This window comes from Ceratosolen solmsi, unplaced genomic scaffold, assembly GCF_000503995.2.
Source record: "Ceratosolen solmsi marchali unplaced genomic scaffold, CerSol_1.0 scaffold6, whole genome shotgun sequence".
NCBI classification, from domain to species: domain Eukaryota; kingdom Metazoa; phylum Arthropoda; class Insecta; order Hymenoptera; family Agaonidae; genus Ceratosolen; species Ceratosolen solmsi.
The window spans coordinates 590,639-607,606 of NW_011948414.1; the positions used below are offsets into that span (position 1 = coordinate 590,639).

The 16,968-nt window shown below is 30.9% G+C and overlaps 2 protein-coding genes across 2 annotated transcripts; one reads left to right on the plus strand and one right to left on the minus strand.

Moving 5' to 3' along the window:
• Window positions 1–6,631: 6,631 nt before the first annotated feature.
• On the minus strand, window positions 6,632–14,068 carry Spt5 (Transcription elongation factor subunit Spt5). The gene is made up of 13 exons (XM_011506552.1): window positions 13,830–14,068; window positions 13,144–13,455; window positions 13,000–13,070; window positions 12,673–12,922; window positions 12,348–12,580; window positions 11,684–12,182; window positions 11,137–11,488; window positions 10,682–11,047; window positions 9,532–9,758; window positions 9,092–9,450; window positions 8,277–8,678; window positions 7,195–7,367; window positions 6,632–7,030 (listed from the first exon to the last, which is right to left on the minus strand). The coding sequence occupies exons 2-13, from the start codon at window positions 13,443–13,445 to the stop codon at window positions 6,794–6,796; spliced, it is 3,471 nt and encodes a 1,156-aa protein (XP_011504854.1). The 5' UTR covers window positions 13,446–13,455; window positions 13,830–14,068; the 3' UTR covers window positions 6,632–6,793.
• Window positions 14,069–15,903: 1,835 nt separating this feature from the next.
• Window positions 15,904–16,876, plus strand: LOC105367771 (WD repeat domain-containing protein 83). Its single transcript, XM_011506553.1, has one exon. It carries the CDS (start codon window positions 15,951–15,953, stop codon window positions 16,845–16,847), a length of 897 nt encoding a protein of 298 aa, XP_011504855.1. The 5' UTR covers window positions 15,904–15,950; the 3' UTR covers window positions 16,848–16,876.
• The last annotated feature ends 92 nt before the right edge of the window (window positions 16,877–16,968 follow it).

The following is a 16,968-nucleotide window of genomic DNA, read 5'->3' on the forward strand; positions in this document are numbered from 1 at the left end:
ATTATTATTATTATTATTATTATTGTAATTATTATTATTATTATTATTATTGTTGTAATTATTATATTATAATAATAATATTGCCATTGTATTAATTATCGAAATGGTTCAGTATAGCAAAATGTCTGCCGACTGGATTTCGGGGCGTTTTCTTATCACAATTTTTTTTTCACGTTATCGCTTCGCATTGTAAACGAAGCACAAATTGTCGAAAAAATGATAAAATGTACAAGAATTAAGTTCATCAGATCTTTGATACTTATTTGTGCAGTTTTATTTGAAAAATATGTTCGTTGTTGGTGGAGGTGTTTATATGCTGAAAAATTTTAAAAAGGAAAGATTGAATTAATGGAAATAAATATTTAAATTGGGATTAGTGCAAATGCATATTTGATATTTTATTATTTGCATATAATTTAAACTTTTTGTAATTAATGAGAAAATATGTTTCTTGTTGACTCAATCCAGAACAATTATTTTGTTTGTATTTAGTATCTATTCCTTAACAATTGTTAATTAATATTTAAAATTTTTAATAATTTCATAAATTTTCGTTATTTATTGACACATTCAATATTTTATTTTCTTTATCTTAGATTTTTTAATTGCGTTATGAAATATTCTTTTGAAAATATTTATAAATATTAATAAAAATTTAATGAAATGAAGCGAACATCATTTATAAAGCATTTTACAAGAAATTTTTTTAATTTTTCACAGCAATATATCCTCTAAGAGAAATAGTATTGAAAAGGTACAAGAAAAGACACTTATAGATATTGCGAAAATTATATTTAATATGCCTTGACAATTTGTACGGACGGATTCATTCATCCGTATCCCGGTATTTACGTGTAGTATTTATTTTTTCACGACCACCGTGAATTTAGCCTACACAGTGAGTATTATATTATATTAAATTGATTATTTTTAAAAGAGAAAATGACGAAAGGAAAAAAAAATTTTATTTTGTTCCATATTAAACACCTAAATTTCCAGATATTTTCATAACACTTATATATTTATATGTATGGATGTATGTGTCAATTCAAAGATAAAAGGAAAAAAGTAAAAATACTAGCTTTCAATAAATGTAATTACATACTGTATATTTACGTATTTATACGTATCTAGTAAGTATGCATATAAGTTGACGTGTATTTGTAGTTTGTGTAGTTAGATTATTAGTTGAATGGGTATAGGCCTGACTGCTAAAAATAAGTATAAAAATGTAGAATGCAAAAAAGTCCTGAGAGAGATAATTCTTCCGTGCCTGCATAAAGAGACATACGTATACGAAAGTGTGCATGCGCACATATTTGCGTACATGAAAGAATGCTTTTATGTACACGTAAGAACAGCGAGCGATTGTGTAAGAAGAAGGGAGAGAGAGAAAGAGAGAGAGAGAGAGTGAACGAGAAAAAGAATAAAACTTATATAAATAATATGGGAAAAAAAAACTATAAAAAGAGAGAGGATAAGATAAATTAAAATAATAGTGAGAAAGAGAGAGAGAGAGAGAGAGAGAGAGAATGAAAGCATAATAATATAGAGAAAGAAAGAAATGAAAAGTATAACGGACCATTCCAAGATCAGTATTGAAAATTTGTTTCCATAAGAAACGCAGCCCTGCATTTTTTAAATTTTACATAGAGATCTAGAGACGATCCACTTCTTAAATATTGCTAGGGGATCTTATCGCTAGTTATTTATTTTTCTAAACTTAAATAAAAATTATTCACCATTTTATGAATTTAAATACAAGAAAGTTGGTAGAAATATTTTTTTAACATACATTGAAAATAACGTTATTGATTTGAACAAATTTATTTTCTATGTAAAAGCATGTTCATTACTATAGAAGAAAACGATTGTGAGTAAAAATTATTAAAATAAATAAAATACATTTATATGCTCCATTTGTTATATGGTTTACTTAATAATAAACAAAATAATTACACAAAAGATAAATAAAAGCTTATCCTGTGTGATAAAATCTGTAACGGCTTAACATTTTTATTTATATACTTTGGCGTTGTATTTCTGTAAAAAAAAAAAATTTGATAAAATGCTCAGTGGTATAATAATTTTGTCTCACGTAAAAGCCTAATGTAATTAGCCGTGGGAGCTCCTCCGAAACCTCAAAAATCCACTAACCTTCCGTGTCTCTTTTCCCCCTTCGTAAATTAAAGAGAAAAAGCAAATGATTCTGCCTTCCTTTACATACACTTAGTAACGTACGAATATTGTATTTCTATACGCTGTTTGAAATACAAATGTATTATTTATAAAAGGAACACATGAAAATATAAATTAATACTGAAAGTCAGAGATCTTATTTCGCCGTAATCAACACCTTCTCTGAAAAACTCATTTTCGTACGTTACTATAATAAAACTTATACATAATATGCAAAAGAAGAAAGAAGAAATTAAATAAATACCAACCTCTAGAATATACATAAACGTATATCTTACGATTCTTGTCGCAGGGAATTGACAGTTTGTATTTTGTTATTATTATTATTATTATTATTATTATTATTATTATTATTATTATTATTATTATTATTATTAATATTATTTGTATTTATTTATAACGATGGGTATTGTGCAAGTGTGATGATATCTTTATTTTTTCATAACGGCGTTGGAGTTTAACGGCGAAACGCGAACGATAAGCCCTTGGAATATTTTGAAATTTCGAAAAATTCAAACGGTTTCTCGAAAGCAACGTTTTCTTCCTTTGGCGAGCGCCCTTTCGATATTATAATAAAAGACAACAACCGTGAAATGATGTGTGTACATAATGAATCTATGTAATTTTGACAGATTTTATGTATCAGTCTTTTTTCAAATTCAAATTTTTTGTGAAAGTAGCCTTTCTTACTATATTTAATAAAGTATGAGCGCTCGTTTCGTTTTTTTTCTTTTCCTCGTTACGCTTCTATTATTTCTGTGAATTATTGAAAATTTTCAATGAGACAAATAATAAGATATAACAACAAGGTACTAGAAATAAAATCATACTGACAAAAGAATTAAATTCGAAAGATGTATATCAACTGTTTCATGCATGTATAATGAGCGACCCCGAGTGGAAAACCATAGGAAATCATAATAAAAAAATTTTAAAAACAAAAAAAAACAAAATAATACAAAAAAAAAAAAAAAAACAAGGAAGAAAATTTTATGACAGGAACAGAAGAAATTGTATCCTATTTGATTAAAGTATATTAATTATAACTGTTTACATATATATACATTATGTATAACACGTATCATATCGATCACACGGATATCTAAAGAAATCTATTATTGTTTGCGTGAATAAACGAACGATTCAAAAATATCTATAAAAATTGAAGTTATTTATTACTATACACTATGATCCTTTCTGCCTAATACTAATATAAGATCATAAAATATTGAATCTTTAAGAATATATAACGTAGTATAATTTAAAATGAAAATTCATTAAATAAGAAATAATGTGACTATCCTATTTCATTATCTTATGAATTTCGTCATCTTTAATAAAATATTCTAGAGCAATTTGATTGTAACGTAATGCATAATCGTACAAAATAAAAATAAAACACGTATTTATGTAGGAACAAATTTATAGAAAAATTTATTGATTAAAATAAATAAGAGAAAAAATATTATATTTTCAAAAATATAGAGCGAACAATTGTGTAATAAGTATGGATTTAAGATGAATGAAAAATTTTATATTTATATATTTTAAATTTTCTTTCTAAGTATTTATATATTTTATAACGAGATAATATTATCACATCAGCCATTAAAAATAATTTACAATTATATATATATATATATATATATATATATATGGACTTACAGCACACTGTTTTATCGTTATAAATAAAATCACGACGACATTCAACTCCACTGTTATATAAATTAAGAAGATAATGAATCAATACTTTTTATAAATTTTTGCATCCATTAGTAAGAATATAAATACTAAGTAATATTATTGGTATATTGCGCGCGCAATGTCGACGTGGAGAGGAAAGTCAAATAACGTACTGAGCACGACAATTCTCGTGAAAAAATAATAATCTAATGAGTGCTTTATTTTCGTAAATTAATCAAATTTCGAAATCATTTTATTTTCGGACGAAGCCATCATTTTTACAAAGAACGAAACAATGAAAATGTATAAATTTTACTAGTTTGAAAGATGTGCTACAGGATTAGTTTTATATTTAATTTTATTAACACAATATAATATAACTGACGAACCAACTATGATTTATTTTCAATATAAGATTTGATATTAAAATGTTTTAAATCGATTACTAAAAACACGATAAAACGAAGAATTTGAAATACATATAAATTTGTATGAACTGAATTACTTACACTTTATAAAAAAATTTATTTAGATTTCGGTTGAAAATTAGATGTTAATATTACATCAATTGAAATAATATTATTACATAACGAACTTCGTATAATATTGTTAAAAAACAATATTATTATTAATAATAATGTAATTTCATTGAATTTTATAAATATTTCGAATTATTAATTTCTTAATAAAGTATACTAATTAAATTATTTCATATTTTTATTTTACAACATTATGAAGGAAAGAATTATTAAAAAATTATAATTTATTGATACAATACTGTAATTTATTATTGAATCCTACCGTACTCAATTTGTATCCACGTTGAAAAGATGAATTTTCAAATTCATCAAAAGATCAATTTTCAAAAAAAAAAAAAAATTTAATTTAATTATTAATTTATTCTTAATTTATTTTATATTTATATTAATTTGTATATTAATATAATTTTAATATAAATAAGTTTAAATATTCAAAACATACATAGAATAAAAACGAAAAGAGAATTTTGAAAAAAATGCATTGGTTTTATAGGTAATAATACTGTATATTATAGAGAAACTTTTTTTTTTTTTTAAATATCGCAAGAAATGTTTTTGATATTGTACTATGAAATTTGCCTCTATATAAATATAAATGATATATTTAAATTTAAAATTATTATATTCTCATTATTATTTTATTATTGTTATATGCTCGCTCTTCCTTAGATAAACGCTTTAAATGTATATATGTATATATACATTTATGATTTTTTTTGTTTTTTTTTAATTTTTTTTTTCTTCTTTTTTTACAGTAACGATTCCCTTTTAAATGTTAGATAGTTTTTTATTGAAACAAATACTTGATAGCACATTAATTATGATTATATAAATAAAATCATAATTTATAATTTTGTAGTTTGTTTAAAAAAGACGCAAGTTTCATCAACATTTTAAAATATATACAATATTGTAAAAAAAGCTGGACTTACCTATTCTGTTCTAATGGCAATTGATATTTTGTCGAATTCGGAGTATTATAGTTTTATCACGATTGTGCACTACTTCGTTCGCCGAAAGAGAAAGCAAAAACTAAGCGCAAATCAACTGCGCATGCGCCCCTGACTTTGTAAATATCACGACAAACCGTCAGTAGTTGCACTGCATGTTAATTCTTTGAAATGTTTGACTCAAGTTTGCATTATCACTTTACTATTACATTTTGATTGATTGAATAAACTGACTCTAACGTGATCATTTTTTTAATACTCGATTCGTAAGTAAAATGAAAAATTACAAGTTGTTCAATCAACTTTTTCCGTGAATATGCATTTTATTCTTATCATAGAATGATACACGTAAGATACATGTAATATCCTATACACCCGAGTAGGTATTGTTTTCCATTCAGTGGCGCTATCTTTATTCTCAATTGTGAAGTTCTAGCCGATCTCTAGCATCATTTCAAAGTTGTAAAAAACTGTTTTTTGCTAATTTTGTTCTGCCACACAACACGCGTATAAGTTAATAAGATATTTTTACATTCGTAATAAATAACGAAATTTATAATAATAAAAAAATGAATGAAGTTATTTTGAATTTTAAAAATTTATCTGCATTTAGTTGCAATTTCACTTTAGTTTAGTAATTGAATGAATATTCGGCAATATAACATTAGTACTTGATAACGTGATATTTGTTTAGTATTTAAAAAAATTAAAAATAATTTATAATCGATATTATCATTTTTACTGATAAGTATATGCAGTTTTAGTATTTAAATTTGAAATGTAAAATTGAAGTGCTATTTTTAAAAAGTGATAAAAAAAAAAACTAGAATTAATTTAAAAAAAAGAAAAAAATAATAATAAATACAGATAATTATATAGCTAAATATTTAAGTGGGTAAACTTATCGAAATATAGTATTCCAATCAAAGTTTGATTTACTTTTTTGTACGTTTTCATTATTATAGAATTAAAATATTACGCAGATAAGAATAAAAAAAGAGACTTTATGCAAATGAGATGGGACATATTGATAAAATTACAATTTCAGGTTAGGATGTTAGGAATATCAAAAATCAACAATACTTGTGCACACTGTCTAAAAATAGTTTAATTCATAATTAAAAAACAAAAAATAATTTAGTTAAAATATACAACTAAATTTTTTCAACTCTTTAAAAAAGAATTAATGCTCTCACATGATAATTTTATAAATATAATGTATACATTTTTCATTAAGTTCAGAATTTAAAAGTAAGCTTAGAAAATTAAAAACTAAGCAATTACTATATAAACAATTCATGATAAATTCATAGCCTAATCCAACGTATTGGTTGTGACAATTTCATTTTTAAATTTATAATGACAATATCTTACAATTAGAATAAAATCTCCCTTTATGAATTGTAAATAATGGTGAACTATTTAGGGAGATCTCATTTTACATAAGAATCGCAATTGTAACATTTTCACTTCTCCAGCATTTGATTTAAATACACCTTCTTGATTGTCAATGGATAAAAGTGTGCCAACAGATTCTCGATCTTCTCCAATGATAACTTTTACTCTATCATTTTGTGATGGAACCACTGGTTCTAGCTGATCACAAAGTATATTTACCGATCTATCTTCGCGTGGTAAAAATACTGTGCACATTCCACCCTACGAAAAAAATGTCGAATGTCAAATGTCAAATGTCAATTTAATATTGAACCGACGTACAATTAGGGATTAAATAACAAGCACAAACGTGCGTGTCTCGTTCGATGAATATATAATTAAAATCATGAATATACAAAGAAGAAGTCATTTTGTAAGTAACTCACTGTAATTGTTGTGATGTAACCTTGCTGTCCAGCTAAATCGCTATCTTGATTTGAATCCCTCACACGAACTTCGATATCCGTTGTATGCCATTCTGAACCAAATACTCCAGAGCCATGACTAGTTTCCATACTAGAGCCTGGCGTTTGAGGATTATATGGACTACTAGCAGTGCCTGAGATAAAAAAAAATATATATATATATATATATGTATATATATATATATTGTGTGTGCGTGCGTGCGTGTGTGTGCGTGTGCGCGTGCGTGTGTGTGTATGCGTGATAGCATTAATTTCCCTTGCTCTATTATAGGAAACTTTAACAAAAAGTATCAAGAATTCTAACATTGTGCATTAATTAAAATTGACAGAAAAAGTAATCTTATTTCTGTCAAAATCAAGATCATCGACATCGACATCAAATCCTCTACATTTAATAATAGTACAATATGAAAATTGCTATAAGAAACTCTATTTTCTACATATTTTAAAAGATGCATTTTCATAAAAAAATAGTATTAAATTCAAAAAAGAAACAATAGATAAACACTTGAGCCAAATAATATAGAGCAAAGTTTAGTTAATTATCAATTCATATATTTTATACATTTGGTATTTATAATGTGTATATTAAAGCTGATATACATACATTGTTTTAGTATTTGAAAAGTAAAAAGAAATTATAACAGTTTTTCGTTGAGCATCGTTACTCATCAGTCATCGGCTGTTGCGAGCTTGATTCGCTAATCAATTACCACAACCAAAAATAATCATCGAAATGAAGAGGAAGCACTTAAAATCTTATATTACTCTGTAATTTCCTTAGATTAAAATTACTGCTGCCTCTTTTGTGAATACGAGTTATCAAAACGTGCCAGTACTAATACGAACATACGTCAGCGTCAAATGGAGTGTGTGCAAATAAAAAAGGCTCATCCCTTAACACTTTCGATTGCCGCGCCACAAAACACTCCCTCGTCCTTATACCTCTGGCAAAATATTTCCTATTTTTCGTTTATTGTTTGTTTGTTTGTTTGTTTTGTTTTTCAGCGAGAGTGGGACAATACGAGTAGAGACAGACTTACCGGGTGTCATCGGACTGTAGCCCATGGGCGATGGGGAGGCGAAGGCTCCATGAGGACTGGTCGTGTAGCCGGTGCCGGCCGGCGAGGGCGTGCTCCCATAGGCTGCTGGACTCGGACTCGCGGTTGCACTTGCCACTGGGCTCGGGCTCGGCTGATAGGGACCGAAACTCTGGTCGGAGCCATACATCGTGCCCGGGGTTTGCGGCGTGAACGGTCCGCCCGATGGATAGCCTGGCGCATAGCCCGGCGAGCCGCCCTCCTCTATGTTGTAGCCATCGAAGTCGCTGGTCCGTGCGGGTGTATTGTTGACGTTTGGATCCCAGGCGCCCGACTGGCCTGGGGTGCGGGAGCCGGCGTCGTGAGACGGCGTCATCGAACCGTAATGAGGCGTGCGTGAGCCAGCTGAAAAAGAAAGAAGAGAAGGTCCTTTAGCTCCGCTACTTAATTGCCAAAGCCGTAAAGGGATGCTTATTAAGCGCCTTATTAAGGCTATCGAGACCGCGGGGTCGTCATCGTTTTTTACATAAATATATTCAAGGCCGGTCAATGGAATGCGAGGTGGCCTGTATAAAATGGCTAGTCGGTGAAAGAATGCGTCGTGTTTGCTTCTAATACTTTTCACTGACACTGCACAGATTGGAATTCAGTAAGCGGCACATTAAAGCTTACACCTTAAGTAATTAAAAAATTTTAGTAAATCATTTGGGACTGACCACCATATTTTTAGCAAAATTGAATTGTTCGTTGGTTTAATTGCGCTCCTATACTGCTAACACTGTTAATTATAGTATGACGAGCAAACTGGAGATACTCACTTTCGTACATGGGAGTCTGTGAGCCGTGCATAGGCGTCTTGCCACCGGAGTACATTGGAGTCTGACTGCCAGCAGCGTAGGCTGGCGTGCGGCTGTAACTGCTGAAACTACCATCCTTGGTCGGGACACCGACATTAGCGATGTGCGAACGATCAACGGAAATCGTCTGGCACGTGGAGTGTAGCTCGACACGTGCGGTCGTCTCCGTGGCGTCCTTGACGATGCCAACGTTGCCCTTGTAGGGCCCGCCAGTGATCTTTATCGTAGTGCCGATGAGGTCGCGGTCGCGCCGAGCTCCGGAGCCTCGGCCTCGTCCTCGGCCTCCTCCGCCTCCCCCGGTGCCACCGCCTACCCTGCCACTAAGCAACGATAATGAGAAGTTAACCATTGGAACGTCGAGAGGATATATATGGAAGAGATAGATTTGAAGAAAGATTTACCCGCTTGCGTGCATGGGTGAAGCGATTCTCGGTGACATGAATCCAGTTATCATTGGCGACATGGAAGACGCTATGTTAGTCTTATTGCCCCCGGCTAGTTGTAAGTGTCTTGTTTTACAAACGAAGATCCCACCGTTATCAATGAACATTCTCGAATGCAAGAAAGCAAAGCTTCTATACAGATGCTTTATTTCTCCACCTCTGCCGGAATGTGGACCATCGACTACCTTTTAATAGTATTATACCACATTTTACATCTATTATTAAACTTTATAACATTCGACATTACATGTTTTAATGGTATTGATATTTCTTGCGATTATAATATGGTAATCGAGTCCATTTGAACGATATTAAGAATTGGATAAGATATGAATTTCGATTGTCTTTCATTCTCATGCATATCAATAGGATAAATTTAATAGTTTATTAACAGATCTTTTGCACTTTTAAAAGCTATTTTGTATAATAAAGGTTGAATATTAGTAGCTTTCAGTGAAAGTAACGATTTCATCTCTGGGCGAGATTATTTTTCATTTTCACCTAGAGTGCTAATGAAGAAGGCTACAAAGGATCCATGCAATTCTCAGAATGGAATGAAAGAATATAATCTATCTATAATAAATCATTCTCCGTATCGATATTGATAATACAATGTAATATATCTTTATCGATGCTTATCGTATCGCAAAAGGAAACACCACATCGCTGTGAGTCAAGATTTTCGTCATTGTGACTGAAGGAAGTCCCCACTAAATAAGATACCTACACTTTCTCGTTCAAGATTCATAAGGCACCTCGTTTTTTTTCATTGCTCATCAGAAATATAATCCGCCTTTTTCAAAAACTAAGGATATAGACTATGCACCGAGATTTTTCACTCGCCTATTGCAAGTTATATATTTTTTCTCTCCAGCCAATCATCTGCTTTAAAGTGTCGAAATGGCTCGATTAATTACGTGCAAGTTAAGCCTTTCATACAAACGATGATATTTAACGAATAACTATTCCGGCTCTCTCTCTCTCTCTCTCTCTCTCTGGATCATCAGTATCCTCTGGGTTTGACAAGCTAACATCTTACACTCCAAAGTAAAATGAAAAAAAAAAGCACAGCTACCACTCGGTAATGATAATGATGTCGTGAACTCACCTTCACAATGTCCTTCTTCTGAATAGTGTTTTGCTGAGAGTCGAGGGCGACCGTGTTTCTGTTCTCCTTGCGTTTGGTGAGACCCTGGGGTCTCGCCTCGATTACTTTACCGTGCATCGATAGCACATGGAAGTTTTCGCGCTCGAGGCGCACTATGACGCCAACCATTTGGGGATCGATCTGCACGAGATCGCCCCACTGGAACTGCCCGAGGCTGTCAACGCCTGTGGCCATGTCCGAGCAGAGTTGCAGATCACGAGGCAAGACTTCAAGCTCGTGCATAGACAGATCCGAGAACAGGACTACGCGATTCTGCTCGACACGCACGATCAAGCCAGTGTCACCCTCGTATCTGCCTGCTACCACCTACAACACCGATCCGTGAAGTTATAATCGCCTGATTTAATAATCGACTTTGAAAATTGTAAATTACGAGATTAAAAGTTCATCTTTACCTTCACGTGATCGCCCATCGTAAAATACTTTCTTAGTTCGCTGGCTTGGAATTCCAGAGCCTCTTTCAGCTCCTCGTGCTTCGGCATCACCATTATCATGTTGCCATCAATGGATACGATTTTACCCTGCAGATTCATCAACTCACCCTCGCAGACCTCGACATTGTCACCGGTACTAAATGTATGTGTTATGGATTGATCTTCCTTCCCGGCAGAAACACCGGTAACTGGGAGTCCACTTAATTCGATATCAACGCCCTCCGGTGCCTCTTCGAATTTCTCAAGTTCAGATAAAGTAGGCTTCACACCCTCCGCTATTATAGCACTCGTTGTAAAGTTTTTGTATAAAAATCTACAAACCCCATAATGAATTATTATTACGAAAATCTTTCCATGGTAAATTTTCATTGCATTTCTTATATCTATAAATGATACCTGAGGGACTGAGCTAGTAAAGTATAAGCAAATGCACCTTATACATTGATTAGAGCATATCGATTTTAAAATTTACCCAGAAATTATTACATAAAAAAAATGTAATACAAACCCTTTACGACTGTATCGATTACCCTCGAAGATCAAAAAGTCACCATCACTAGTGACTTCACCACCGATAGCTCGAATAGCCTCTGGATCAAAAGGTTTTGCTGGTGGTCTCCGCTTCTTTTTTCTCTTCATGGCCTCAGACTCGCTTTGTGCTGTTCTTAAAGCACCTCGAGGTCTCGTATAATCAATTCTCGGTAACAGTTTCAAGTGCACTTGATTCTGTGCTAAATCTACATAATCTACTTGGGCGATATCATCTTTGTAAATACCCCGCTTTAATCTCACCCACTGTTTGGCTCTTAAACCGGTCTGTTCTTTAACAACTCGTAAAATATCAGTCATTTCTTTGATAGGCACCATCTGCTGCTTCCATATACCCATTCTTAAGTTTCCTATATTTTCAATCGATGCCTTAACATGAGGTTGCTTATAAGCTTCGATGTAAATGTAACCCTTAACACCCTCAGGTGCGACAACTGACTTAATTTGTAGAGGTTCACCTACATAATATATTAACCTTAATAAACATACTTAAAACTATTACAAATAAATTATAATAAATTAAAATCGAATATTTAGATTTTATAAACAATTTTTCAATATATTTAATTATTTATTAATATTAAACCATTGTAATTTAAGAAGAGCCATTTGTTTATATTTACCAGAAAATTGGTATGTTAAGAATTTTCTCATTAGCAAAAGAATCGTTGATTTTTCTTCTCCGATACGACATTTTACCATCCATAGATTTGGATCCTTGACACCAGGGAGTAGCGTTTGTTGCGTAATTTCATCGCTCATTTCTTCACCTCCATCACCAAAACGATGAGCTGCAGCTGATTCATGGGCATACTTATTTTTAAAATATTCCTCCATTTCATCTTCCTTTTGCGAGCTATTATAATGATTAATTATTTACAATTTTACATTTAGGTTATATCGAACAATGCAAAATTTATTGTGATTTGTTTAATTTTTATTGCTTACTCCCATAGATTTGTTCCTCTTCTTCGACCTTCAATTTCTCTAGCGGTAAGACCAATTTCGTCAACTTCATTCCCAACAATTCCAATTTCTTGTGCACCTTCTTCCCACTCTTCGTCATCTTCTGGCTCATCGTCGACCTCGGCTTCTTGAATAATAAAATCATAAACCTGTCCTTTCTTTCTTTTCTTTTTCCTAGGCCTGTCGTCATCTTCTTCATCTTCTTCTTCGTCATATTCATCTAAATCTTCCCCTTTATTAAAGAAAAAATAAAACACAAAGCTTTTATACCATAATAAATAATTAATAATATAATTAGTTTATATTTACCATCTGGTTCTTCCTCTGGTTCTGGTTCTTCTTCAGAATTCACCTCTTCCGCCTCATCGTCTCTCGCAGATCTAAAAAAAAAAACCCTTATTATCATAGAAATTCATCGTTACAATTAACACAAACTAAAGAGTATATATTAACCCAGATCTGGAGCCGGAACGTGATCTAGATCTGGACCTGGATCTGGATCTTGATCTGGATCTGGAACCTGATCTGAATCTTGAACGGCTTCTTGATCTAGAAGTAACAGAGCGACTTCTGCTTCTTGAGATACTACGCGATCTGGATCTAGACCTAGACGCAGCTGGACTTCCAGTTGCGCTTCCGACATCGCTACCATTACCAGATCTTATAGAATGATTTTCACTATCGCTACCACCTCCTGTCTTGCCTCCTCCGTCACTTTCATTATCTGAATATACACTCCCCTCCGAATCTGACATCTTGTTTCGTCTGATCAGAAAATGTAAAATCGATTATACATATTAATACAATACTTATACAATTCAATGAAAATACAGATAACAATGAACATTATATTCATGATAAATATTTTTGATAAAATACTACTAATGTATAGGATTATAAATATTACGAAAGAATTTTTAACTAGTAGAGTAACTTACACAATCGACACTTTTACTTCGTTAAATTGAACAAATAATCAGCTATTATAATAAAAGTTCATTCCAAAACTAATGCCCATACTGCCCGAAAATAATGATATAAAAAAATTTTGTTCACATAGATATAAATAAATCCGTTCTTAATTAAAGCATATGATAAACATATTATCGACCTTACCGATTAGCTGAAAGTATAATCACCTTCACACCCAAACGGTACAAGTCGATCAGCGTCTCTTCGTCCTACAATGTTTATTACCCTTAGCCAATGATATTAATTAAAAGTAACTCCAAAAATCGTAATTATTCGAAATACTCTTAAGCACCAATCGGCATGATTCTACGACATATTTTGCAAAAGTTGATAATCTTGGATCAATTACATAAAGGTTAGCCGCCTGTGCAGCCGAAGGGTCAAGATCCTAACATGTGTGAGTAGTTTTGCGCATTTCATCGTAGCTAACGTTGATCATGTGATATAATCAAGCCAATAGAAAAAAGAAGCGCTAATTTTTCAACTGCAATTGTAAGGGATAAAACAGAAATAAATTTTTTTTGTTTATTGTTCATTTTTGCAAAATGAACAATTGAGCAAAGAATTTATAATTAAATAACTGGCCCGCATTTCATCAGTAGTATGTTTTTTGTTAATATTAAAATCTCATCAAGCATTTTCTTAAACGTTATGCTTACAATTATCCATGTAATTATCCATACGATAATCGAAAAATAGTACAAATTCATGTATAATAATAATAATTAAATATTCAGACTAGTAAAATACCTTTGCTTATTTCATATATCATATTTCATATATCGATATTCATCTAATATAGAGAATAAATCATAAAACAATTTTTAACTTCAATCGACACATCAATGAAAATGAACTCGATAACCCGATAAAAATTAATAGCACTGAAAGCTTATACAACGTTTATTATTAATTTTTATCAACGTTAATAACTTTAAGCATTTTATTTCGTTAAACGTTTGTTATTGATTAAATTCGTTAAATGCAATAAATTGTACAAAAATAATAAATCAAATTTAAAAAATTAAATAGCGATATTAAAATTAAAATTGTCCTTCATATTTCTCTTCTCTTCATCCTCGAGTCATAATAAGTTATGGCTATTTAATACGAAATAACAAGCTCTTGCATTCTTATTAAAGTTAATATCTTATACAATGATCGCGATAAAATTTGAAAAAAATATTTAATAAAATCCTATAAAATATATGTAAATACTAAATACTTTTTTTTATGTATAATATGAGTATAGTTTTAATTTTGCACAGTAAAAATGATGTCAATTTATCATTCGTTCAATGCCGCATCGTTCAATGTAAATAAAACAAAGCAACATGTGTATAGAAAGAAAAAATAAAAAACGTAAGTGAAATTCTTTATTTTTTTATTTTCAAACTAGACGATAAGTTTCTTTGTTACAAAAATAGTATAAATATTAATTGATAATCATAAAGATATATATCCAAAAAGCAAACTAAAAATTTATTTAAGAATTGCGTATTTCATCTGTCTGATTAAAACTTGATGAAAATTCCAATATGGAATGCTTAATGAGTTAATCATCACGTAACGATACGATCGAAACGTGTGAAATCGTAAGTGATTTAAATTAATTCTTTTTTATTTAATGCAATATACTGTTTCTAATTAATCATATCAAAGATTCGTTACAGAATTTTTATAGTAAGAAACTTGTGACTTAATCTCTGTTTAAAAATATTTTAATATATGCAGCTGTTTTCTTGTTTTCTTATAATTAAAACTAATTCAATTAATGTTATATCGACGTTTCATTTCAAGCATTTTATTTCTATCGGAACGTAGTTTTTTTTTTTTTTTTTTTTTTTTTATATCATCCACTAAGATAAAATTCATACGATATCTTTAAATTCCTGTCGCCTACCATGTCATATTAATTTACAGCATAGAACTTTAATAAACATATTCGTGCGAATGTCGCTATAAACACGCGCGTAAAAATTATAAACTTGTCATGCGAAGACGGAGGTTAAGTTTTATCGGCTAATATTTATGTCCAGGGAAACATAAAAGTTTTAATGCAACATAAATTATTTGATAATCTGAATTTTATTAAACTGACCTTTTCTTTTTATTATTACAATTGAGCAATTTATTATAAAATTTATGGCGCCCATTCTAGTAATAACTACAATGTAAGTGCTAATGCCATCAATAAAATGTTTGTAAACAAATACGCAAATCAATATAGCTAGAGAGAAAAAAATTATACTTTATGAAATTTCAAATTACTTCAAAATATATTCAATATGAGTGAAGAATATTCGCTCTCAGCACGTATATACTGCAATCAAGGAGCTATTAGATCGGTACGATTTAGCGAAGATGGAGCTTATTGTATAACTAGTGGTTCTAATAAAAAAGTTAAATTGTGGAATCCATATAAAAGTGTATTATTGAAAACATATGCTGGCCATGGAAATGAAGTAATGGATGCTTGTTCGTCGTGCGATCAGAGTCAAATAGCATCTTGTAGCGTTGATAAGTCTGTTATAATATGGGATGTTATTGCTGGAACACCTATACGTAGATTAAGATGTCATACGGGAACTGTAACAACGGTTCGTTTTAATGAGATGTCTACGGTTATAGTATCAGGATCACAAGATAATTCAGTTATGCTGTGGGATATACGGTCTAGGACTATGACGCCTATACAAGTTCTACCAGATGCCAAAGACTCTATATCATCCGTTAGAATTTCAGATCATGAAATACTTACCGCTTCTTATGATACTAAAATAAGAAGGTATGATATTCGGGCTGGAAGTCTAGTAACCGATTGTATCGGAGAAGTTATTACTTGTGCTAGTTTTACCAAGGATAATCATTGTATCGTAGTGAGTTGTTCAGATGGAACCATTAAGCTAATTGATAAAGATACGGGCGAATTATTAGGAGAATACGAAGGTTTATCTAAAAGTGATTTTTGTCTGGAATCTAGTGTTAATTATGACGATACTATGGTACTTTCTGGTTCTATTGATGGGCGAATTTGGGTGTGGAATTTAATATCTCGAAAAATTGTAACACATTTATTCGATGAAAAATCAATAGAACATCCTATTATTTCTATAGGAGTTCATCCGACAAAAAACAATTTTTTAGCAGCAAATGCCTCCGATATTCTCTTATGGGAAAAATAATTATATTTTTTTCAAACAGCGATATTATGTAATTTATATAAAATATTTTTAATTACACATTTTTATGTAAAATTTTCTTTGAGCATGAACGTGTGTATACATAAATGTACATAAGACAATA